The sequence below is a fragment of the Girardinichthys multiradiatus genome, chromosome 18, assembly GCF_021462225.1.
Source record: "Girardinichthys multiradiatus isolate DD_20200921_A chromosome 18, DD_fGirMul_XY1, whole genome shotgun sequence".
NCBI classification, from domain to species: domain Eukaryota; kingdom Metazoa; phylum Chordata; class Actinopteri; order Cyprinodontiformes; family Goodeidae; genus Girardinichthys; species Girardinichthys multiradiatus.
Genome location: NC_061810.1, coordinates 34,754,221 through 34,780,982, shown reverse-complemented (window position 1 = coordinate 34,780,982; position 26,762 = coordinate 34,754,221). Strand labels below are relative to the sequence as shown.

General features: G+C 40.9%; 1 protein-coding gene across 1 annotated transcript; it reads right to left on the bottom strand.

The window, feature by feature from the left end:
* Window positions 1-14,666: 14,666 nt before the first annotated feature.
* On the bottom strand, window positions 14,667-24,915 carry dusp14 (dual specificity phosphatase 14). Its single transcript, XM_047390835.1, has 3 exons — window positions 24,831-24,915; window positions 23,457-23,780; window positions 14,667-16,178 (listed from the first exon to the last, which is right to left on the bottom strand). Exon 3 carries the CDS (start codon window positions 16,075-16,077, stop codon window positions 15,442-15,444), a length of 636 nt encoding a protein of 211 aa, XP_047246791.1. The 5' UTR covers window positions 16,078-16,178; window positions 23,457-23,780; window positions 24,831-24,915; the 3' UTR covers window positions 14,667-15,441.
* Between the last annotated feature and the right edge of the window lie 1,847 nt (window positions 24,916-26,762).

Sequence of the window (26,762 nt, the reverse complement as noted above, 5' to 3'; positions counted from 1 at the left end):
TATGTAATTTTAGATTATTGTTTACCCAGCACAGCATTTGAAGTATTTATTTAAAGAGTTCATAAAAATTTGATCTTATCTAACTGGTCTTAATCCAACTCAAAGACTGAAACAACCTCACATCTCCAGCTCACAGTAGAAAACAATCAGCTCCATCTTTCTCTTCTTCGCTTGTTTTAAGTCACTAGATTTATGCAGCGATTGCAAAATATTGCTTTAGTTCTTTTCTTTGGTGTTTGTGGCTAATTTTCATCTCAAGTTTTACATTTAGCTTCAAAGGGGAACTGTAGTGTTGCTCTTTCAGTATTTAATTGCTATTACAAGGAATTCATACTTGCTAGTCACTATTCTTTGCCTTTTTTCCCAGCTGGGAGGTTGAAATCTATATTTTCCATTTTGTTACTAAAAGCACCATGAGCAGGAGGTAAACTTGGAACAAAACATAAAAGTTTTGGTGGTTAAATTTTATCCCCTGGCCTTGTTGCAGTTTTGGTCAAAGGACGAGTCGAGATGCAATCTGCTCCAGTTATACATTTGATTCATTCCAGTTAGATTAAATTATGATTCATTCAATCATCTTTTATCATCCTTCAAGTGAGACCAGAGGAGAAGATTTAAGTACCTTACTATTTTGCTAAAATAAACTGCATAGAAACACGGCTCTTAAGCTGAGGTACAAGTACCACTGGTGATACTTGGGCTGCTTCTCGAAGTACTTATAGAAAGTATTGTATTAATTTGGTAAATACAAAGGAAACAGGTTCTTGTGTTTTGTTCCATTATCCTCTCAGGTTGAGATTTGGATCTGGCAAGGATATTAAACAGAACTTATTCAGGCTCCAGTTCTCAATGACAATGCTAACAGATTTTATCAGTGCAAACTACTCGTACTCGTACTCGTCGTCTTCCGCTTTATCCGGGACCGGGTCGCGGGGGCAGCAGACTCAACAGAGACGCCCAGACGTCCCTCTCTCCAGACACCTCCTCCAGCTCCTCCAGGGGGAGCCCAAGGCGTTCCCAGGCCAGCCGAGAGACATAGACCCTCCAGCTTGTCCTGGGCCGTCCCCTGGGCCTCCTCCCGGTGGGACGTGCCTGGAACACCTCCCAAGGAAGGCGTCCAGGAGGCATCCGGTATAGATGCCCGAGCCACCTCAACTGGCTCCTCTCGATGTGGAGGAGCAGCGGCTCTACTCCGAGCCCCTCCCGGATGGCCGAGCTCCTCACCCTATCTCTAAGGGAGTGCCAGGCCACCCTATGGAGGAAGCTCATTTCAGCCGCTTGTATCCGGGATCTCGTTCTTTCGGTCATGACCCAAAGTTCATGGCCATAAGTGAGGGTAGGAACGTACACCGACCAGTAAATTGAGAGCTTTGCTTTTCGGCTCAGCTCTCTCTTCACCACAACAGACCGGCACAGCGCCCCCATTACTGTGGCAGCCGCACCGATCCGTCTGTCGATCTCCCGCTCCATTCTTCCCTCACTCGTGAACAAGACCCCGAGATACTTAAACTCCTCCACTTGAGGCAGGAACTCCCCTCCAACCTGAAGAGAACAAGCCACCCTTTTCCGGTCGAGTACCATGGCCTCGGACTTGGAGGAGCTGATCCTCATCCCAGCCGCTTCACACTTGGCTGCGAACCGCCACAGCGCATGCTGTAGGTCTTGGCTAGAGGGGGCCAGCAGGACCACGTCATCCGCAAAAAGAAGAGACGAAATCCACTGGTCCCCAAACCCGACCCCCTCCGGTCCTTGGCTGCGTCTAGAAATCCTGTTCATAAAAGTTATGAACAGGACCGGTGACAAAGGGCAGCCCTGCCGGAGTCCAACATGCACCGGGAACAGGTCCGACTTAGTGCCGGCAATGCGGACCAAACTCCTGCTCCGCTCGTACAGGGACCGGATGGCCCCTAGTAAAGGGCCCCCGATTCCATACTCCTGGAGCCCCCCCCACAGGGCATCACGAGGGACACAGTTGAATGCCTTCTCCAGGTCCACAAAACACATGTGAACCGGTTGGGCAAACTCCCATGAACTCTCGAGCACCCTGTAGAGGGTATAGAGCTGGTCCAGTGTTCCACGGCCGGGACGAAAACCACACTGCTCCTCCTGAAGCCGAGGTTCGACTATCGGTCGGACTCTCCTCTCCAATACCCTGGCGTAGGCCTTACCAGGGAGGTTGAGGAGTGTGATCCCCCTGTAGTTGGAACACACCCTCCGGTCCCCCTTCTTATAAAGGGGGACCACCACCCCAGTCTGCCAGTCCAGAGGCACTGTCCCCGACCGCCACGCAATGTTGAAGAAACGTGTCAACCATGACAGCCCTACAACATCCAGAGACTTGAGGTACTCAGGGCGGATCTCATCCAACCCCGAAGCCTTGCCACCACGGAGCTTTTTAACCACCTTGGTGACTTCAGCCTGGGTGATGAAAGAGTCCGACCCCGAGTCCCAAGCCTCTGTTTCCACCACGGAATGCGTGATGGCAGGATTGAGGAGATCCTCGAAGTACTCCTTCCACCACCCGATAATGTCCTCAGTCGAGGTCAGCAGTCCCCCGCCCCCACTATAAACAGTGTTGGCGAAGCACTGCTTTCCCCTCCCGAGGCGACGGACGGTTTGCCAGAATCGCTTCGAGGCCAACCGGTAGTCCTTCTCCATGGCCTCACCGAACTCCTCCCAGGCCCGAGTTTTTGCCTCTGCCACAGCCCGGGCTGCAGCACGCTTTGCCTCACGGTACCCGTCAGACGCCTCAGGAGTCCCACAAGCCAACCACCGCTGATAGGACTCCTTCTTCAGCTTAGCAGCATCCCTTACTGCCGGTGTCCACCACCGGGTTCTGGGATTGCCGCCGCGACAGGCACCGCAGACCTTACGGCCGCAGCTACGGGCAGCAGCATCGACAATAGATGCGGAGAACATGGTCCACTCGGACTCTATGTCTCCAACATCCCCCGGGATCTGGTCGAAGCTCTCCCGGAGGTGGGAGTTGAATACATCCCTGGCCGAGGGCTCCGCCAGACGTTCCCAGCAGACCCTCACTATGCGCTTGGGCCTGCCAAGTCTGACTGGCTTTCTCCTCCTCCAACGGATGTTCTGCCATAAAACAACTAACTGAAAAAGTCCAAGTCTTGTTGAGATGCTGTCTGAAGACTTGGGGAAACCTGGTGTTTCCTAAGGTGGGGCTTCTGGCATAGAAGATTCAAGGCATGCTGTATGACAGGAATTTAAATAATGTTATGTGAGATATTTTCACCAAGGAATATTAGAGAAATTTCAGCTTGATCCAAGGGAATCATCCCAAACTGTAGTTCAGCAAAGCTGAGAATCATTTAAGGTCAGTAGTAAATATTTGTTTATTTTGTGTTAATAAAATTACACTGAGTACAATTATGCAAGACAGAATTTATACTTGATATTTTTTCCTGCCAAATTTGTTTGAATACTAACATTTTCATTAACTTTAACTAGTTTAATACCTACAGATCCATATAAGCAGAGATGTACACAAATTTTACCCCCAAAAAATTAGCTGTTGGAGGGCTGTGAACTAAATAAGATACACAAGCTGTAAAGTTGGGTTTAATGGTTTTATACACTTGTATAACCAACCGGCGAGAAACAGATTAACTTTAGCTTCAAACTATTTTATTCAGTTAAACAACATTCATATAACGAGCTGCTTTTAGTCAGTGTGCATGGGCTATTGTGTTTGTTGCTAAACGTTTGTGTTCCCCTGGACATGCGAACTCGCCTTCTTCATATTTGTGTAAATACATTTTTACATTCAGACCTGAAGATTTTTAGTGCGCAGACATTTTTTATTCACACATTCTTTACTTGGCACCTGCTGAGCTGACAAAGCAGCATTAACTCTGAATGAAGAAGAGCAGCTTCTAGAAAATCCCATAAAAGGCTATGTTTTTAGAAAAAATGTATCTTTGTCCACTTTTTACTTTCTATAAAACCACGTTTGCTTTCATTGGGTTTTTAGTGTTATACAACATTATAATAAGACAGCAAGGCATTTATAAGTGGCAAATGTATTGATTGTGGAGCATGCATTTGAGGAAAACATGTGGGAAAAACTGTTCGACAATAAATTAGCTTAAGTTAATTAAGGTACCTAATGGCTGTTATTAGACAGATCTTGAGCTAATGGAGAATATCTGTTGCCTCTTTGATATTATTGTTATTTGTATATACTTTTTTTTAAAACAAAATATGCATTTATGATAAAAATAAATGTAAAACTAAATCATAGTGAGAAAACCAAAAAAAAAAGACTGATATGCCGCTTTTGTTTAAAATACCCACATAATGTTTTTTCAGGCACATTCAGGTTAGAAAAATTTTATAATTGTAACTATAGAGTTGATTCAACATGTTGATGTTAGCTAAGTAAGTTTGTGTATTTGTTTTAAGATAAGTTTGTTATTAAAGTTGGATTTACTGAAAAGGGGTTCTGTGGAGTAATCAAAGGTCAGTATCTTATATGCAGTAGAAAGCTGTCTGAAAAATCTTCCTTTAGAGAAACAAAAGCCTTGTCAGAGGGTCGAGCTAGCAGCTGGTTGGAGCAGCACCTTTGAAAAGAGGCATTCCAGGTTTAAGGCAGGTCTGGCGTCTTTTGTCTCAAGTCCAAGTCAAGTCTTGAGTCTTGAGTCTTTCATCCAGTATGAGTTAAGTTCAAGGTCAGTCATGAATCTTTTTCCCCAAGTCAAGTCCTGAGTTTTTCCTCCTAAATCCAACTCAAATTTCAAGTCAAGGTTTGAGTTTTATGTCACAAGGCCAAATCAAATATGGAATATTCTGTCTACACGTGATACTCAAGTCAAAGTCTCAGGCTATCGTTGAAATAAACCCTATTTCTTTATTGTTCACAAAAATGAATCAAATAAATAAAACGCTTCCAATATTCTGATGACTTTAATGGATCACTTCTACTGAGTAATTAAAATTATAACCATTCTGGGGTGGGAGTCGATGGGGCGTAACAGTTTCTACCTAAATTATGTAAAGAGCTTTATGCAGTAAAAAAAAAGCTTTGATTTAGCACAAGTTTTACGAGAAACCCAATTAGTCAGTCAGTCAGTCATTTTCTACCGCTTATTCCATAGTGGGTCACGGGGGAGCTGGTGCCTATCTCCAGCAGTCTATGGGCGAGAGGCAGGGTACACCCTGGACAAGTCGCCAGTCCATCGCAGGGCAACACACATACAACCATCCACACACTCATTCATACACCTAAGGGCAATTTAGAGTTACCAATTAACCTAACAGGCATGTCTTTGGACTGTGGGAGGAAGCCGGAGTACCCGGTGAGAACCCACGCATGCACAGGGAGAACATGCAAACTCCATGCAGAAAGACCCCAGGCCGGGAATCAAACCCAGGACCTTCTTGCTGCAAGGCAACAGTGCTACCAACTGCGCCACCATGCAAACCCAATTATTTGAAGGGATTTACTGAAAATAGTAAATTAGTAAAATATGAGCACTTTTAACCTTTAACTAAACAATCGAAATGCTGCGTTGAGGCCAATTTATTAAACCTCGGTTTGAAGTTTAACAGGCAGGACACAAATAATACTCTTCTTCCTTCTGTGATGTTCAAAGAAAATTGAATACAGTTCATATCTCGCAGTCCAACACCGTTCAATCAATCAATTCAGACATCTGAGGCAGTGAGAGATGACAGAGAGATGAGTCACTGTTACACCACAGAGACAACACACTCATTCAGCTGCCCGCTGAGAAAGAAGGACTTGTTTCATTACAAACCAAATTCTGCTGGTGCATTTAGGATGAGCCTCAGCCAGCTGTGAGGCTGTTTTTCCTCTTTCAAACCATCTAATACGCTCAGTTATGGAGCCTTTACATAACCGCTTCCATCCTGCATTTTCATTACCATTACATGAAGTACTAACAGGATTTAAATCTGACCCGAGGGAATGTTATTGAAGCTGCTGGCAGCCACATAAGCAGCAGCTCCTTTAATGCTTGCGAATGTTCAGAGAATAAAAAATGCTCACTATGAATCACATCCAACAGTTAAGGCATATGTTGCTGTACGACTAAATCGGGTTGTCAGATTCAAACTATAACATGGGCAATAAGCTGAAATTTAAGCAGCATGGTCTTGTTAAAGTTGTACTGCAGGATTTATAACTGATGAATGTGGGACTTGTGCTGTAGCTCTCACTGATTATTGTGAATCATTAAAGGCCAGATAGCTGTGACTTAATAATTCACTGCAGCCAAAGCATATTATTCCAAGAATTGTCTTGATGATGAATTACTGCAATATTTTCTGCAATCCTTTTTTGTTGAGGATTTTTTTTTAGTCTTGCATTATGTTTTATAAGGATGTTATAATTTCATCTGCAAAAAAATTAATTCAGCTCTTTCATTAAGGGACCTGTTGGAGAGATAGTTAAGAGAGGCCAGAAACACACAAAAACTTTTCTTGAAGACTCTGAAGCACACAGAGATGTAAACACATTAAGATAAATAATCTTGTGTTCTTGGGATTGTCCAGATCCAATGTGTTTGAATATGAAGCAGAAATAAACACTGGCCCTCTCTCTGTGAATGGAGACAGACTATCATTGAATGACCGGTCGACACACAGAACCAAGAAATTGTGCCCAATCAGATTAAAAAAACGCCAGACAGCTTGGTTAAACTTTGATTGCATTTTTTATATTCACTGTAATCTTCTGTATTCTTTCACACCAAGAGTTGTTTTTATCTTGCTTATAATTCAGTTTGCAGCTGCAAACAGTGATATGGCCATAAAAACATCCAACAGCTTTCAGGCCCCAGGGCGATCAACCCGGGTGGACAGAACAGAAGAGATCCAAGGTTGACAACCTTTTCAACAGAGAGAGCTGGTTCTGAGAAAGTAAACACCGTCTGACCCAACTGAAGGCCCTCCTCCCTGCCCTGTCTGTAAGAGGACCGTGTTTGGACAGAAAAACCAAACCGTGTAAGTAAAAACCTTAATTTACCACCCAGGGAGACAAAAAGTATTTAAAGTTTAATCTTTATCAGCTAAAGAAAATCTCAACGGCATTTTTCCAGCCCTTTAAGCGTTCCCTTTAAGTAGTTAGATTACACATATGTCTTGTTGTGTTACTTATTGCTGGATATTAGTGTCATTACTAATAGCTTATTAATTGATTATTTTAGAGACCACATGCAACATAATTATTCAGTTTATAGCTGGAGTGTAACATCATGATTCTGAGAGTAAATATGTTTTTAATACTATATCCCTCTAACTTCAAAACTCCCTGATAAACAGGATGGAGCCTCCAGGCAGATTTTATAGATGTGACAAAATCTCTTAACATCAGACCTGCAAAGGAATGGTTATGAATTGTTGTATCTCTGGACATTTAATTAGAGGAGCAGTGTTAAACCTCAAAGTAAATATTTTACATCTAATTTAAATTTTAAGACAACAAATATTGCCACGCGCAGCAGTGTGTTGCAGCGCACTTGTATCTGATGCTTCCTGTTGATTTGCCTTCATCCTCAGAAACTCCATCAGTGCCGTTTGTTCCACATCGCCTGCAGTCCAGACCTGCTCTGGCGCTCAGGATCCCCTAAATGGTTCTTTGTGCTGCTTGAATGTTAGATGATAATATTTCCACTGATAGTAAAGGATGTGTTTACTTAGAGCACCTGCCTGCGCTCATGCTAGCACAGCCAGAAGCAGTGGAAGGGTGAGAGCATACAGGGATTCATTTTTGTGATGGAAGAAAAATCAAAAAACATGTCTGCTGCGTATAATTTGGACCCATCACTTGGAACATCTCTGTGGACGTCATCAGACGGCCCTCGTCTCTGTGGATGATGGAAATCATTGTGTAGACCACTCCAGAGGTCTCTCAGAAGTGTGGGCACAAGACGAATGGCGTTCATCAATTTGTGCCTGCTGCTCTGTAACCACAGCAAATGAAAATGAATGGCAGAACAGTTCTTTGACATATGAAGACCTCTCCTGGGAGGGAAACGTCTGTGCGGCATGAACATCAAGAGGCATTTGGAGAGGGAAATAACTGCAATCTGTTGATGTGGAAACCTCTCACAGATGCCTCCAAGCAGAGTTTAAAAAAAAGGAAGATGACAGCAAACCATTGTCTGCTTTTAGATAAATGATCATTCATGGCTCTAGGAAAAGCCTTCAAATATGTATCAGAAGTCTGTTTTTATGGCTTATCTTATGTACAAAAGTTAAAGTTTTAATGTATTGCTTATATCCTCTTTTATTGATGGGTTTACATTGCTTTGCATAAGTATTAAACCCCTGGAACGTTTCCACGTTTTTTCACTTAAAAGCAGCATTCTGCTTTCACTTGACAGACCAACACAAACTAGTGTATTACAGTGAAGTAGAGGGAAAATTATACTTTCACAGCATCTAGCAAAAACAATTAAAATACCTTGCTTCAGCTTCTCCACAGCGTTGTCCCTGACCTGTCTGCTATGTTTCCTGCTCATTGTGATGCTGTTTGTTCACTAATGTTCTCTAACAAACCTGAGGCCTTCAAAGAACAGCTGGAAACATGCTATGACGAAATCACACACAGATAGACTCTCATTTACTAATTCGGTCAATTATGGAGCCCAACCCATTAATTTTATTTATGGGTGCCAGGAGGTTAAATCCAAATGCTAGCCGCACTTTCCAGATTTTTACTGAAGAAAATGTTTATTAATCAGGAGATTTCTGATTGTTAGTTTCATGGGATTTTATTCAGGGGTATCACTGTAAAGGGGATGAATAAAAATCCAAGCCACACTTTTAAGATTTTTGATCATAAAAACAGCTGAAAACCATTTATCTTTTGTCTTTAAATTCACAGTTATTTGCTATATGCATAAAATAAAATCCCAGGTAAATTCACCGAAGATTGTGGTTGTAAATATGGATATGTTTAAAGGGTATAAATACTTTTTTATTGCACTATAACATCAATAAGAAAGCAGCAATAATTGCTGCTTTCATGTATTTATCTGTATATAGAATAAGTATTTTCTCCCTTGTTCTCATTTAAATGAGTGTTTTTTCTTCGGTGCATTAGTTGAGCTTTAATATATGGACTTGTGAACAGCAGCTAGAACCATCTCACATTTAACCAATTCTTGCATGATGTGCTGGAAGTGTTTTCTCGGCAGGACATGACCTTTACTTTTCCATTTTAATAGAATGATGATGAGATATTACATGCTTTGAAATTACATTATGAGGGCCCAGTTATGCCCATGAATGAAATATGAAGAAATACCTTCACAGTATTCACTGTGATCGATTTTAACCAGTTACAGAACAAATCATCAAGAATGATGAGACGGGTTCTGTTTTGTATAGAAGTTAAGAACAGCTGGTAATTGCTTTGAATAACTTTCATGGATTTTTCTCGAGATAAGAAGAAAAATCTTGTTTTTTTAATATGAAAAACCCAAAATGGGGATTAGGAGATATATCATCAGAATAAAAAAGGTTCTCTTGTCATAACAACAATAAAACAGTGAGTGAGTCTTGCACTATTAACACCTTGTAAACTTGAAAACATAGCTTTGTTTTCCTCATGCAAATATCTATAGTTTTGGGATATGTAGGAGTAATGGCATTTTAAAGGTTGATAACAGGAATAATAGTGATGTACAGTATGATCTTTAAAATGGCTCCAGTGATGTTTCTGCAAAATTTGATCAACATGAGACATTTCTGACCGTGGTTTAGGCCAGGCATCTACAACCTTTACAATCCAACGATCCAGCTTTGCACTCAATTAAAGCTAAATATAACTCATTTAGAGCTGCAAATGTTTGAAAGAAATTTTGGCCACTCTAGGAACTGTTTTATGTTTCCTCTGTTTGTGGATAGTGGCTTTCATTGTTGTTAACTGGAGACCAAAAACCTTAGAAAAGATTTTTTAACCCTTTCCAGACTGACAATGTCAAAGAGTGTGTTCTTGAATTCTTTTTTTAGATATGAGCATGATGTATTGCAGTTCAAGATATTTAGCCTACTTCATGTTGTCTGACAGGTTCTGTGTAAGTGAACCTTTACTTACAAAGGTAATCACTGATTTAAAAATTTGTTTCATGATCTAAAACATTCTGCTGCTATTAATGAACACATAAACATCAAAACAATGCAGGTCAACACTGTGGCATTTTAGTGATGAACGTTTCAAAAGCCAGGACACACATGATCCAGTTCGGAAGATTACTGAGCTCATTTTCAGCGCATTAGGCCACGTTTTTGAGTGGTGGGCGGAAGTGATGTAACATCTTTGTATGCAGTTCATGCTCCTGTACCACGCCGAGACTGAAGCCGCTGTCAGGGGATGTTAATGCCTAAAATAAAAAAAATGAAAAAGGCAGAAAATGTAAATAAATAGTTTCTTACATCAGGTTCACCGACACAAAAACGACACCACTTTTGTGTGGTAAGTTTTGTCTTTCAGGGCTGTAGATTGCCATAAAATTGGTCAGTTATTATTTTAATTGTACCAGTTGTCCCAATTATTAGGTATTTTTCTAGAGAAAAACATCCAACCATACAAACAACGGTTTGTACATTTTATCACCGGTGTGAGTGACTATGTAGCACTGAACCAGCTAACAAAGTAAAAACATTATTGTACTGCTGATGAAAGTAATTTTTGTGACCAAGAGCTGTGATATTTCCCCTTATGAAGGACTATGACAAATCATGCGATTTGCGATATTGAGGAATATTCCGATGACGACATTAATTGCGAAGAATCCACATTTCCCTTACTCCTGTCATTGCGACACCTTCCTGTGACCTTTAGCATCTAAGGTGAGACTCCGTCCACAAGCTGAATATATTATTGACCTGCAAAGGTTGCATTTACGACACTTGGAATATAGGGTTAGTACGGCTGCAATAACGGCACTAGATTTTGGTTTTTAATTTATGTAAGTTTTGTTTTCAGTTGATGTGCTTCAACAGGATCAGGTTTTTATCAAAGACCAACACCAAGGCCGTAGTGTTTTAAAACAGGCCGCTATTAAAGTGCCTTGCCTAAGTATTGAAGTTATTCACAGTTTGTCACATTAAACTTTTATGTATTTTACTGGCATTTTACTTTGGCATCTTTACTGTTTTCTCTAATTAATGGGTTGTAGATGGAAATTTTCCATTTTCAAGTAAGGTTAGAACAGTCTTTGTGGATGTTTAAAGTTCTGGGAATTGTTTTACAGCCTAGCTCTGTGTTGAACTTCTCCACAACTTCATCCCTGACCTGTCTGCTGTGTTCGTTGGTCTTCATGATGTTGTTTGTTCACTAATATTCTCCCACAAACCCCTGTGGCCTTCAAAGAACTGCTGGATATATGCTGAGATTACATTTCACACAGATTGACTCTCATTTACTAATTCGGGCAATTATGGAGCCCAACCCATGAATTTTATTTATGGGTGTCAGGAGGCTAAAGGCAAATGCTAGCCACACTTTCCAGATTTTCACTGAAGAAAATGTCCTTCCACTTCACAATTGTTCACCACTCTATGTTTACTATGTGTCGCATAAAATCCAAACAAGATACACTGAGGTTTCTGGATGTCACGTGACAAACTGAAAAAGTTGATGGGGTGTGAATACTTTTGCCAAGCCCTGTAAAAACACGGCCTATTACGCCACATTAAAAATAAAGAGTATGTGAGGAAAGAACAGGAGAAAACTAAACAGATATAAATGAGCTGATTATATCACAGAATGGATGTTAAAAGCGTTCAAATCTCAGGTTTTTGTGATGCAAACAATGAGAATTTCACAGCTTTTTTACAATTTCATGTGGCTTTTGTCCTGTATATTCAACTTAAAAACAAAAAAATCCCTAATGAGGTAAATGAAAAAATACAAAAGTGCAACAACCTGGTTGCATACGTTTGCACACCTTTATTATAAAACTATCTTAAATAATATTTTGATTAATTTATATCATTCACTCTTCTTTGGTTGGAGTCATTATCACATCTTGACTTGGTCGTCTTCAGCTTTCTAACACATACCTTGGTTCACATCAGAAATAATTTAACCAGATCATGATACTGCCACCACCATGTTTTACTGTAGGCATGCTGTTCTTTAGGTAATCAGGGTTGTCTTTGTGTTGAGCTAACATTTGGGAACTGCATCCCAAAACTCAACTTTTAGTTTCCTCAGACACAAACATGTTTTCCCCCAATGTTTTTAGAAGATTTTAGCTAGTCCTTCATGTTTTCTTTGGAAGAAAAGGCTTCTCTTTTACAACCCTACTCCTTGGAGCAGGAATATAGAGAAAAAAGCAGGTTTTTGTTACATGAAAAACACAAACAGTACCTGACATAAATGCCTACAGCTCCTTCAGTGGCAGCTTCGCAGAGCAGTTTCCATAATTTTGGAGAAACACCTGGTCTCCATGGTTGTCCCATACAATTACTGATAACAGTCTTTCCTATTGTTACATGTGTATAATGTAGTGGATTTTTTGATACCTTTGTACAATGACATAATTTTGATACTTTGTAACCGCTCAACAAACTGTCAGGAAAATCCAGGTAGTCTGAACTCTATATCAGATTAATTAGATCCAGTATAACAGGTGGCAGGTGCGAACTCCGGAAGACTGAATGCAAAAAGTGGATCAGAGGGTGCTTCAGTAAAGTATTAGATTAAGTGTGTGCAGACTTACACAACCAGGTAATTCCAGCATTGTATTTTTTTTGTTTGATAAATTGATAAATCTGTTTGCTTTTAACTTGAATTGTAAGGACTACGTCTCATTATCTGTGGATAAAGTTTCGAAGACCTCTAACTAATATGTTTGTTTCTCAGTTTATTGGCACAGGATAAATGTCTCAATATACAGGTCCTTCTCAAAATATTAGCATATTGTGATAAAATTAATTATTTTCCATAATGTAATGATGGAAATTTAACATTCATATATTTTAAATTCATTGCACACTAACTGAAATATTTCAGGTCTTTTATTGTCTTAATATGGATGATTTTGGCATACAGCTAATGAAAACCCAAAATTCCTATCTCACAAAATTAGCATATCATTAAAAGGGTCTCTAAACGAGCTATGAACCTAATCATCTGAATCAACGAGTTAACTCTAAACACCTGCAAAAGATTCCTGAGGCCTTTAAAACTCCCAGCCTGGTTCATCACTCAAAACCCCAATCATGGGTAAGACTGCCGACCTGACTGCTGTCCAGAAGGCCACTATTGACACCCTCAAGCAAGAGGGTAAGACACAGAAAGAAATTTCAGAACGAATAGGCTGTTCCCAGAGTGCTGTATCAAGGCACCTCAGTGGGAAGTCTGTGGGAAGGAAAAAGTGTGGCAGAAAACGCTGCACAACGAGAAGAGGTGACCGGACCCTGAGGAAGATTGTGGAGAAGGGCCGATTCCAGACCTTGGGGGACCTGCGGAAGCAGTGGACTGAGTCTGGAGTAGAAACATCCAGAGCCACCGTGCACAGGCGTGTGCAGGAAATGGGCTACAGGTGCCGCATTCCCCAGGTCAAGCCACTTTTGAACCAGAAACAGCGGCAGAAGCGCCTGACCTGGGCTACAGAGAAGCAGCACTGGACTGTTGCTCAGTGGTCCAAAATACTTTTTTCAGATGAAAGCAAATTCTGCATGTCATTCGGAAATCAAGGTGCCAGAGTCTGGAGGAAGACTGGGGAGAAGGAAATGCCAAAATGCCAAAAGTCCAGTGTCAAGTACCCACAGTCAGTGATGGTCTGGGGTGCCGTGTCAGCAGCTGGTGTTGGTCCACTGTGTTTTATCAAGGGCAGGGTCAATGCAGCTAGCTATCAGGAGATTTTGGAGCACTTCATGCTTCCATCTGCTGAAAAGCTTTATGGAGATGAAGATTTCATTTTTCAGCACAACCTGGCACCTGCTCACAGTGCCAAAACCACTGGTAAATGGTTTACTGACCATGGTATCACTGTGCTCAATTGGCCTGCCAACTCTCCTGACCTGAACCCCATAGAGAATCTGTGGGATATTGTGAAGAGAACGTTGAGAGACTCAAGACCCAACACTCTGGATGAGCTAAAGGCCGCTATCGAAGCATCCTGGGCCTCCATAAGACCTCAGCAGTGCCACAGGCTGATTGCCTCCATGCCACGCTGCACTGAAGCAGTCGTTTCTGCAAAAGGATTCCCGACCAAGTATTGAGTGCATAACTGTACATGATTATTTGAAGGTTGAAGTTTTTTTGTATTAAAAACACTTTTCTTTTATTGGTCGGATGAAATATGCTAATTTTGTGAGATAGGAATTTTGGGTTTTCATGAGCTGTATGCCAAAATCATCCGTATTAAGACAATAAAAGACCTGAAATATTTCAGTTAGTGTGCAATGAATCTAAAATATATGAATGTTAAATTTTCATCATGACATTATGGAAAATAATGAACTTTATCACAATATGCTAATATTTTGAGAAGGACCTGTATGTAGCAAAATCTTCAACTTTGTTTTAGGGTGGAATTCATTCATTCATCATCAGCTTGCAGAATGCAGAACTGAGACCTTTTTTACATCTCTATAACTTTAGTTTAAAAACACAAATTCTATAGTTTTGGATAGAAATATTCCCCACAAAGCTACGACTCCAATAAAGCAGCAGATATTCTTTTTATTACAGCATCAAGTAGCACTACAATAACATAGTGTGGTCACACAATGAGACAGTCAACCCTGTGTTACACAGGAGATTTCACTAAGCCTTCCACTTCTAACTTACATGTTTTGAAATTTCTCCTTTAAAAAGGTTAGATATAACATCTTTGAATGTTTGGATAAAGTGCACCATATGCCTCCCCCCAACTATCAGTACATTGCAATAAAATAATGTGCCTATGTGTTATTTTTCTGCAGACTTTTCTTTAATGCTACCATAAATTCAGAGCATGCTGCTGCCCTTCACATTAAATATTACTGGGAAACTGACACAATATCACCACATGACACCACGTCAGGAAAGGGACATCACTGTCAGAGCTGCAGAGGCTCGAGCACATTCAGTACCCCCTCAGACTGCTCGCCTCCTCTGGAAGTGGGAGAACACATCAGGAAATAGACCATCGTACTAGCTTCCAAGCTCTGGGTGTAAAGTCCAGCACATTTATGTTACTCTCGTATCATCTGATTTGATGATTCCTGGGCTTTAAGTCGCTTTGCTTCCTCAAAGACCAAACTGCAGCACCATCAATAAACAGTGTTGGGTTAAATTTCCTCTATTCTTTTTCAGTAAATATGCTTCAGAAACATCTACACTCACATCTCACTTCACCTCACAAGAACAGGCCTGAAACCTGCAGTCCAAGCGGGAAAAAGAGGTTCACTTTCCACCTTAATCCCTCACTATAAATGGACAGTCAGCGCAGATGCTCAGAGGCCCCAGTAAGGAGCGAGGGTTCTGCGGTCCCTCTCGTAAACATCAGGTATGATCCCGTATGGCGTCTGGACCATCTTAACAGAGTTCCTGCCAAACAGCATCCTCTCATACTCAATTAGCTGGCGCCAGAAGCCACTGTTGGGCCTGATGACGGGACGGCGAGCCTTTACCCAAGCATGAGCTTCAGCCAGAGACACGCGCTGGTACTTCATGAGGTACGCCAGGCACAGCGAGGCCGAGCGGCTCACCCCGGCCGCGCAGTGCACCAGCACCGCGCCTCGTTTGCGGCCCACGCTGTGGATCTTGTCGGCCACGCTGTCGAAGTACAAGGAGATGGGGGAGTGGGGCATATCTGCCAGGGGGACCTTCACGTACTCCATGTGTGGCCAGTTGAAGTTGGGCAGCTCGATAGTGGCGTTGACCACGCAGGTGATGCCTTTGGACAACAGCAGGCTGCGGTTGGACGCCACATTCCCTCTGCTGAGGAATAGGTTTGGGGTGATTTGAGCGATGCCCCCCAGCAGACTCCCGCTCTCTGGCAGCAGCCTTGGCACTGTGGCGGGAACCATGGAGCTGCGATGGTGGTGGTGGTGATGATGGTGGAAGAAGCTCTGGCTGCGGGAACCCATCGAGGAATCAAGCAGGATTCAGGAGGGGATGGAAAAGCTTTAAAAAGGGAAAAACTTCAGGTTCTCACAATCTTAGCCAAGGAGGACCCACCAGACAGCTCCTGAAAGACATGAAAACCCAATTTTACTGTTGTTCCAAATTAAATAGTTTTGTGTTTCATCAATGACTCAGGGTATTTCCACAAGCCCTGGAAACTGCACTGATTAAAAATCTTTCTTGCTGGACAACTCGTAGAAGATTACAGACCCATATAGAACCTGGCCTTTTTGGCACAGATCATTAAAAAACTATTTCTGTTTGGCTTTACAGTCAGGTTTTGACCCCAGCATGGCAATAACGTTGCACTGTTCAGTAAAGTTTTAAATTACATGAATGTCTTAAGGGGAAGGCATGTAAAATTTCTCACCTTAATGCTGTATTTTGGAACACTGTGTATGACAATAACAAATTTAAGTGGACAAAGATTAAATGTGGAGTTTCCCAAGGCTCCATTCTAGTGACAATTTTATTCAACATTTATATGCTAAAATTATTAGAAAGTTTCCTACCATACTGGTAAGGGCCACAAGGACTATGGTCATGTCACTTTATGACCTTAGTAATTTAGTCACCGTCTGTCTATAATATAGTTGAAAAATAAAAATGAACAGAACCTTTTTCTCTTACTGTTTGACATTAAATCAGATTAAACGTTTCCTGTTTTAGGTCAGTTTTTTTAGAGAGGTTTTTATTACTTTCTTTAACATCAGAAGGTTGCAAACAAATCAGGGAGAATATCTGGAAGACTATTGTGGAAAATTGTCAAAAAACACAAAGTATTTCAGGAAAGACTATTGTGGAAAATTGTCAAAAAACACAAAGTATTTCAGGAAATCGTTGTACTACCATATTAAAAAGTTAAAGATGTCAAATATGGCTTAGAAAAACTGGTGGATTCTTTAATTTTCTTTAGGTTAAATTATCGTAACACTATCTATACAACATTAGGGAGGCAAAGGAAAACAGGATGAAATATTAGTTCATTTTTGTTATTTATCTGTTTTAAATTGCATTTTTATGTGTTTTTCAAATATTTGTAATGCATTTGTTTTATAACTGTATTTTCCTGTAAATTAATTACCCGGTGTACCCATGCACGGTGCTACAATAACCTCAAGGATGAGTAAAATTTCAATAGTTTGCAAACATTATCAAACAAAAGAAAACACATACATCGCCAAGGGCACTGTACTGCGAAGGTATTTTCCAGGAAATATTGTCTCTTGTCTCTTTGTACAACAACAAAAACCTGGGAGTTTTTGTCCAGATCTATTCTAAAAGAAGCTGTTGTGAGGTTATGCTGTGAGCATAACTATACAAATTTATAATGAAAAGGTTTTCATGGATGCTTAGTTTTCATGTCTCGGACTCGAGGACCGGCCTCTCTCTGCTGTTTCAGCATTCAGGTGGAACAGCCTCAGAGCTGCAGGCCGAGTCGTGTGTCCTTCTGCCTCGTGACTGGAGGAGCCCTGAGGGGACGAAAGAACCTCACACCTCATCCCATTTTCATCCATCCATGGCTCTTACGTACAAATTGAATCTAGCCTTCATGGCTGCTGCTCATATGAATTTATGCTTCTTTCTTTGGTTTTTAAGCCACAATATGATCCGAGTTTAATTTTTATTTATTTTCACTGAGGTGTAACAGCTGTAGGCTCAGCTTTGTCCACTAATGCATTTGGGAAGCCACAATTACTTTTCCTCTGGTCAACAAAACTTCAATTTATCCTGCGGGGTTTGAAAGAAAACCCAGCTGTTGTCAGGGGCATTTGGAATTTGTCTCAGTTTTTTATTTACCAAATTTTAGTTAACGTTTGCCGAAGTTTTCAGCTCTTGACCCACAAAATGACAGCGGTGGAGACTTGTTATCCTAACTCTTAATTAGGTAAACAAGCATTAGTAGTAAGTCAAACAAACAATGGTATAATGATGACACAAAATGCCTCAACATCCAATTAGCACACTGCAAAAGACCTTTTGTCACATTAACCCCACAAACTTCAGTGGATTTTACTGGAATTTTATGCAACAAACCAACACAGAAAGTTTTTTTTTTTTTTTACATTGGTGACCAATTAAAGCGATGTGCCCAGGCAAGAAGATCATTAATTAAAAAAACAGCCAAGAGGCCTATGGTGACTCTGGAGGAGCTGCACTCCACAAGTGAGGCCTTTATGACAGTTTGGCAAGAAAAATGTCCTTGTTGGAAGAAAACTATAATAACACCAGTTTACAGTTTGCTACCAGACATGTAGTGGACACAGCAGCCATGTGAAGAAGCTGCTCTGGTCAGGTAGGACCGACATAGAACCTTTGGACCTACAAAGAAAACACTATGCAAACTAACACTGCATCCATCTGAACACATCATCCCCTTAGTCAAACCCATTGACATCGAGGTTTGTTGTAGTCGAAGATGGAAGATGAGTGGAGTTCAATAGAGTGAAAGAATGGAAGAGGCTGAAAAAGCTTGAGACTGGGACAAAGGTCCACCTTCAAGCAGGACAGCATCACTAAACATTCAACAAGAGCTTGTTGAATGTATGTATAATCAAGGCATGTTCATGCTTTGGAAGCACCTAGTCAAAGTCCAGATCTAAATCCAACTGAGAATCTTTGGCAAGGGTTGAAAATGTCTGCAGATGTTTGCCACCTAATCTGGCTTTACGTAGGTATTTCAGCAAAGTTAAGTTTTGAGGTTGCAGTGTGACAAAAAAATGGAGGAGGGGTCTGAATACTTTTTCAAGGCATCTCACTGTTCTAATGCATTTCTAAGTACTGATTTTATTATCTTGTTCTCCTAAAAATGCTTTTATCAATCTGTTATGTACTTTATTTAATTACTGAACATGATCTCAAGATCCCACACTCGCTAATCTGGGACCCCAGCTTTAGAACCATTGAACTAAAACCCTTCACATTGTGGTATCATGTTATGGATGCCAGAACCCTACACAGCCCTAAAGCTTCATTTCACCAAATGCAAGTCGCCTACACAAATGTCACCTGTTTTTTTTTACAATTGTTGGGAGTTTTTACTGAAGTCTCATAGTGCTGGTCATTCCTTCCCCTGTTGCTACGTGTATGCTCAGTGAAGGATTGCTGCCAGGTTAAAGCAATCAACCGTTTACTGTAGTCACACTCTTGTTCAGAAGGAGTGATTGCTGCAAAGTTATAAACTGAATGCAGACGATTGTTTTCCTTAAATAGAAAACACTTTACCAGTCGGCATAATAAACTGAACATGAGGGCAGTGTTTTATACTTACCATCGAAGTGGAATGAATGTTCTTGACTTTGAATCTGACTACATGATTGGACTGAATTAAATATGGATGAATCAGATTTGTTTGTCTTGTAAAGTGCCTTGAGATGACATTTGTTGTGAACAAGCCTTGTGCAAATAAACTGAATTGAACTGAACTGGTTTGTCAACCGTCTACTCAGAAGAGAAGAAGAAATATTCAGCTTCCCACTATGATACCAAGGCAGTTTTTTGTTTATGTTTCAGAGAAATAAATCCCTGGACTGTATTTAATGGAAAAAAAAAAACAGATGCGCAGAGAAATCTTCTGGTGACCAGAATCGGCCTATTTTTTGCACGAGACAATAAATCCGATCTTTTTCTGATCAGTGAAGGCACCATACCTAAGCGCTACTAAGTTGGGCTGACAAGAACGCTCTTCAGTGGGGAGCTGTTACTGAGTGTACATGGCACATCTATTTTCAGAACAAGTTAAGTATTTAAAAATTAAATCATAGGAAAACAAAAAAGGTGTAAGAAGCTTCTAGATAATTTTTACCGAGGCAGGTCGGCTGTTCATTCAGGCTGCTACTGTTAATCAGCAGGCCAGAGCTTCATAAAATTCGTGATCGGAAATCAGCCACAAAGTTTCTCACTCGCTTCCTCTTCTTCTTCCAAGATTTTAAAAAACAAACTTGTATTGATCAGCATGGTCTGAACTTGTTTTCAGGAAAAAAAAGCTGCTAAAATAACGGCGTCCTGGATGCCTTCTAAGGCAGCCAACACCCTCTAGCCAGTCACAGTGCCTTCAAAGCGCTGCCCCTGCAGGCAAATTCCCTGCTGTCGACACAAACTAGTGATGAGGCAACAAAAACAGGGTTTCTAACAGCAAGGCGGACCACATCACGAAGCGTCACTGAAACACTTCCCTGCAGCAGCACCTAATACAAAATACTTCACTCATACAGTAACTTACTGTTTCTGTTTATGTGGCAATCCACTGATATTAAATGTTTTAAACAGGTGCATCCCAGCTGAGAACATATTGACATTTTGTCCTGTTTGTTTTCATTTTTTATATTTATCATCATTGGCTGATCATAAAAATAAACGCTCAGGTTAGTCATAACAAATAAGATCTCTAGGGGCACTACAAAAAAAAATCTTTCATTTCATAATTTCACTTTTTGTTTTTTAATTGAAAAAGAAAAAACATGTAGATTTTTCAGTGCATCTCCACTAAAAAACAGAATCAGTTCAGAGATTTGGTCCTTAATTAGAGGTCAGGAATTGCTGAGTTGCAGCAGTACTGATAAACGCAGCAAAATCTATCTTGACTTCCGTCAAAATAATTCAGCCTTGTTTCTCCAACTTTCAGGGGTCATGCTTTATTAAAGAGCACAGGTTGATGTAGCAAAAATAAGAAATATAGTCTGTACCTGTAATTCACAGCTGGTGCATCAGTTTGCAAAAAACAGAGATAAAAACTGGCTGCTGGGGCAACTCACCCGACATCAGCAGGGGCAAAGATGATAAAGGAACCAAATAATCTCAGACGGGCCCTGCCCAAAGTGCTTATGTAGCACAAAGCTGGACTTTCGCTGAGATTTGCTCCATCCATGTAGCTATTTATACCCCAGGCTGGGCAGGAGTGAAGCTGCACAGAGCGGAGGAGGGAGAATTATGCACAAGCTGTCGCCACAGAAAAAGTCTGTGTGTCGGAGAAACTGCAGCTCAGTGCCAATCAAACGAGCGCCGGACTCAAACGACAGCGAGGGTCAGCCGCAGTCACAGGACCCGAGCAGAGGGGTTACTCCGCGGTCCAAAATTTACTCCAACATGAGGAAATTTTAATGTATTTTCAGTATCTGTCAACAGGTGGTCACAGATCACAAATCTCCTCCCGCTGTTCCCACACTGATGGGATTCCACACGGGGTCTGGTTCCCCCTCCACTAACACAAACTGGAAACATGACCCACCTGCTGGAAAAGTAGAGCTCAGACCTCGCTCCCACACCACTGAGTCAGAACCGAACCGACAGAACAAAAATACAAGTCACAATCGCTAACCTCATATTAACTACTATGAAACCCAACTTATGTTGCTTGTGGTATACTTTCAGTTTTGTCCAGATGTTTATATACGCTAAATAATGAAACACAAAACCTTTTTATGTTTGTAAAATGTTTTTTCTTACTGTCTTGCATAAAATCAGACCAGACTTTTCCTGTTTTATGTCATTTGGGATTTTCAAAATTATTTCTATCTGTTAAACAACAGAATGAGATGGAGATTGTTTAATTGTTTCTTTAAAGTCAGAAGAAGACCCATTTGAGCCCAAGCTTTAAGGTCTTGGCTGATGTCTTCAGATTTTGCTTGAATATTTTCAGAAAATGTTCTTTCCTCTTGATACCATCTATTTTGTGAAGTGCACTAGTCCCATCCCCCTGCAGTTAAACGTCCCCATACCATGATATTGCCACCCCTATACAGTTGAGATCGTGTTCTCAGACGTGCAAGCTTCCATCTTTTGCCTCAGAATGCAACACTGGTCATCATGGCCAAATACCAGCTTCAGCCAGCATCTTTACAAGGTCTTTTGCGTTTGTTTTGGAGTTGGTCCGCACATTTCACACCAAAACGTGCTCAGATCTGGGACACAGAACCTGTCCCCTCCCTGAACAGAGTAGCCTGGGTTAAGCTGAACACTGTGTCTTCTTTATACCCAAGGATGAACCAGACCTTGTCTGAGGGGTTGCCTTAAAATACATCCAAAAGTGTGCATCTAATTAACTCAAATGTTGGGAAATAACCTTTTCGAAGCTTACAAACCCATGACATCATCGTCGGGTTATCTGGTTTCAATTCAAAATGTTTCAAGTTCAGTATCTTTAATGCTACAGCAAATATTTAAGAATATATTTAAAAAGATGCCACGACCTGACAACTTAAATGTTGCAGAAACCGAAAGATAACAGAGAAAAGGAAGGGAGACAACTAAATGTCACCCACCGTGACGTGCCAAGATCAGACCTTTTGTCTTTTCTGTCATCCATTTTACTCAGAGACATTTTAAAGCTAGGTTAAAGCATCACCTATCACTGCAGCAGACATGAAAAACAGATAAATGGATCTGGTCTTCAATTACATTTCTAATTATCCCCGATTGATGTTAAAAGCTATGTTAAATGAGGCTCAAAGCGTTCTTTGTGTCCATTAAAAGAAAACTCAAGTCAAGTTTATTTATATAGCGCTTTTCAGCAACAAGGCACTCGAGGCGCTGAACATGGATCATTGAGTTTATGAAAGATAAATACAAATCATAAGGCTTTGCTGGCTCTTTATTGTGAGAATTTGCTTATTTGTTTACACACAAAAGCAATACAAAGCCTTTTCTTTAATATTTTCTCCACAGACTGATTAAAAACGTTAAAGAAATTAATAAAAAATGGAAAGTCAAGAATTATTTTTATATTGCCACTGATCTTTCCTGATGTCTCCCCATCCACTTGTCTACATTTTAAGTGATTTTACTCAAGCAGTTTGATAAATATGATGGTTTTATTCATTTAGGTTTGCACTTTTTGATATGATTGTTGATATGACTGTTTTAACTTCTAAACAAGCACTTTGTGTTACACTTGACTGTTTAAAAGGTCACCTATGAATAAAATCTTATTGGCTTCATATTTTATGATATTTACGTGTTTCTGCCCCGCTGTGTGACCAGGTTCGCAACATTGAATGAATCCACATGTTTATGAATTAATAAGGCTTCGCGCGTGAATGGGGAGCGCCTCTCTGCGCACGCGCTGCTCGTCCATGTGGAAATGACGCGGGATGTGCGCGCGCTTCCAAGTTAAGATGCAATAATAATAGAGATTAACATTACTCATAAAGACTGCCAAACTGAAATGAAAGTCATCTTTCCTCTGCGGGAATTTTTTCAGTTTTATTTATATTACATAAATAAACTAAAACACGTCATAAAACAAATGTAAACATTTTAAATATGTGTTTATTTTTAAAGAATCTGAACTCGGGTCAACATGATGCTGACATAGTGCCCACATCAGTGGCCAAACTCAACTTACCAGTCGCCTCTCACTCGGGGACTGATGGAGGTGTTTTTAAAGCGCCTTCAACGCCTGAAGCAATAAGCCGAGCGCATCGCTGCCGTCACACATCCACCGTCAGTCGGTCTGACCGGACACACCGCCGGCAGGATGGCGACAACAAGCCGAAACACACGCCAACATCACGGGAAAGTCAGCGGAGACAGGATCCATCAGTACATCCGCCAGTTTCCTGTCCGCCGCTGTCTGAGGGTCGGGAGACAGTCTACCGAGCAGCGCTGCCTCCGGTATGACGGGTGATCCGTGCCACTCACAGGGGGCGGGGCAAGAGGAGGAGCTTTTCTATTGGGCAAAGGAGGAGTCAAAGTTCCACAATATTAATTTTTTTAAATTTAGTTTTACTCAGTCATTTAAATAAATGCGAGTGTAGTTAAATTTAGAAATCTGTAGTCATTTAAGTTGTTTTCAGGTTTTAGTTAATTGAATTTTAATTGTCAAAATTTACTATTTAGTCGAATAAAATATGAAGACACAGTGGAAAATATTTAATGCAAACTATTTATCCCATGATAGAACAGAGTTAAAGTTACATGACAGTAAATTGCTTCATGGTACCAATACTATTGTAATAATGGTACAAACCCTGTTTTTTTCTGGAAAAAGCTATTGAATGCAATTGGATCAGAACCTGACAATATGGAATGTATTCCCATGAACAGGAACAATTTGCATTGAAGTTGCACGAAAATGGGCATGTTTGTCTTCTAAGGTGTTTTGATGTGACATTTGATGACAGCTGTTGTGAATTGCTGCTAAAATAAAAAAAGAAAGAAAAAGAATCAGCAATCTTGGAAATCCTGATAATTGCTCTATTTCAGTAACAAAGCTTAATCGTTTTTTATTTTTTATCTGAAGATAAAATATTACTGATTTGCTGCAAACCTCCGGAAGTTTAAATCTCAGGTCCAAATCTTTGCATTAATACATTATCTTTGCAGTGGCTTGAATTATAGTTTCAAAACAACACAAATAATCAATGAGCAATGAGTAAAAACTGCACAAGAACTTTTCTTTTAACAAATTACTTTCAGATGAAGTTGCTTCTTTTCCTTCCAGCTGACTGAATGATTTTTCCTTCTCTTTTGACCTTGTAGAGCACAGACAGACAATCTATACAGCAACAACATCTAACATATTTACATTTGAATATCAGCAGAGACCCGTGTGATCATGTTACAGCTCCTGAACTCTTATGCAGTGTGTAGTGTAGGGTCGCAGTCCACTGCAGCTAAGGCAATGTGTCTATATGCAGCAATTCCACACACATTAGCAATCTAAATGTTACCTTGGCATTGTGGGCTGCAGGCGTACAGAGAAAACAAATAAACCAACCGTTCTTTTGGGTCCGTTATTTCAAATCTCTTTATTGGCGCCCTGAAAGAAACAGCCATAACTCTGAGACCTTCAATATCGCAGCTGCATCTGCAGGGCTCTCTGTGCAAGCCCTTAGTGAATACATCCATGTGCAGAGCCATAATTAGACATGCCTTCTAAACTCAATCCTGTTTCAAAGAGCCCCTGGGGGAGATATTATGCTCCCTGTAAACCTATGGCCCCTGTCTCAGTCATTCCTAATTACATTCCCAGTTCAATCACGTCGAAACACGCAGCAGTACCAAAGCAGAAAAAAAAAAAACAGTTCGAGGGGGACTTTTTCTGCATTTTAGGGATAAACCAGCATGTCTGAGATATTTCTGAAACTGTGTCTGATTGCAACCTTTTCTCCCAGGGGAAAGATAATAGAAAATGGGGAAACTGCATCAGGAATTAGTATAGTAAAAAAGTTAAAAATGTTTGGAGGTGTGGAGAAGGGAACCAGCTCCGTGCCGAAATGTCAGATGAGTCAGGGATTCAGGGAAGAGCGTCTGCCATGGAGGCTGAAAATTTACAATGACACCATCGCCCGCAATAACAAGCACCTGCAGCCGCTTGGTGAAGGAGCTGTCTGCTCTGAATCAGCAGGGATGTAACACTGATTAACCCTGAGCGCCTGTAGCACCAGATAACTGATGGGCTGCCATGGGGATTTAACTGTAAAACTCTGCGTGTATCCCTCAAACACCCAAACATATGGACACTCAGTAACCTGCTCAGTTGTGGCTTCTCATTTACCCTTTCTAGCACTCCACAATCCTGAATTATGAGCAAGTCGTGACAGCGAACACCCCTCAGAAGCAAAAAAGTGTGTCTCCAGCTTTTTCAGCCGGCATCTTTACAGCTGAAAGCTTCAGCAGATGTTAAATGCAGAAATGCATTTGTGGTTCTGGTATGGCCCTCTCCACTGAGTCCACTTGGTACCAGGCCTCTGGTAGCTTCTGCAGGTAATTGGACACAGCTGACTCCACTCTGCCCACCAGGAACAGAGTATAGGTTCCAGTTTTTTCTCTAGTTGGTGGCAGGTTTGTTTGTTTCTGGCAGCTAGAGGAAGGTAAGGTACATCCTGTGCTGTTACTCCTTTTAGAAGGAGAGTGTAATTTTTATGGGTTGGTTCTTTGACAAAGTTTTTGTAGGACTTTGTTTGCTGAGTTGGTTGAGCTAATTATATATTGATTGGTTTGATTTATTTCCTTAACCTGTTATTTGTTGCTATGGGCTTCATCTGCTAGATGATATCAGAGAGCACAGTATTTGGGAAGTGAACTGAATACATTAGTTTTTTTTTTTTTTTTTCCTTTGGCACAGTTTAGTAATGATTTTGCATTTCTTTTTTTGTCTTTGTCTATTATTGCTGGGCCTTATTTATTGTTATGCCCCTCATCTCCAAGACAACATTTATTTGTTTTTTTTTTTATTATTGGTTGATTGGCAGCTGTTTAGTGGTGCTGTTGGAAGCACATTTGCCTTGCAGCAAGGAGATCCTGGGTTCGACTCCCAGCATGGGTTCTTTCTGCATGGAGTTGCATGTTCTCCCTTGCATGCGTTGGTCCTCTCCGGGTACTCCGGCTTTGTCCCACAGTCCAAAAACATGACTGTTTGGCTAAATAGTCTCTCTAAATTGCCATCAGGTATAAATGTGTGTGTGCATGGTGGTTTGTCTTGTGTGTCTCTGTGTTGCCTCGTGATGGACTGGCGACCTGTCCAGGGCGTAAATCGCCACTCACTCGTAGACTGCTGGAAATAGGCACCAGCTCCCCTGCGACCCTGTACGGAAGAAGTCAGTATAGAAATTGGATGCATGGATGGACGACTTAGCAGCTAAATGTTTTTAATTTTTTTCTTCATTGTTTCTGCTTATATTTCTGTTCCTTGTCACTTTCCTGGAAA

Excerpts from the sequence above, each read along its gene's own strand:
- dusp14 (XM_047390835.1), bottom strand. The coding sequence starts at position 16,077 with ATGGGTTCCCGCAGCCAGAGCTTCTTCCACCATCATCACCACCACCAC.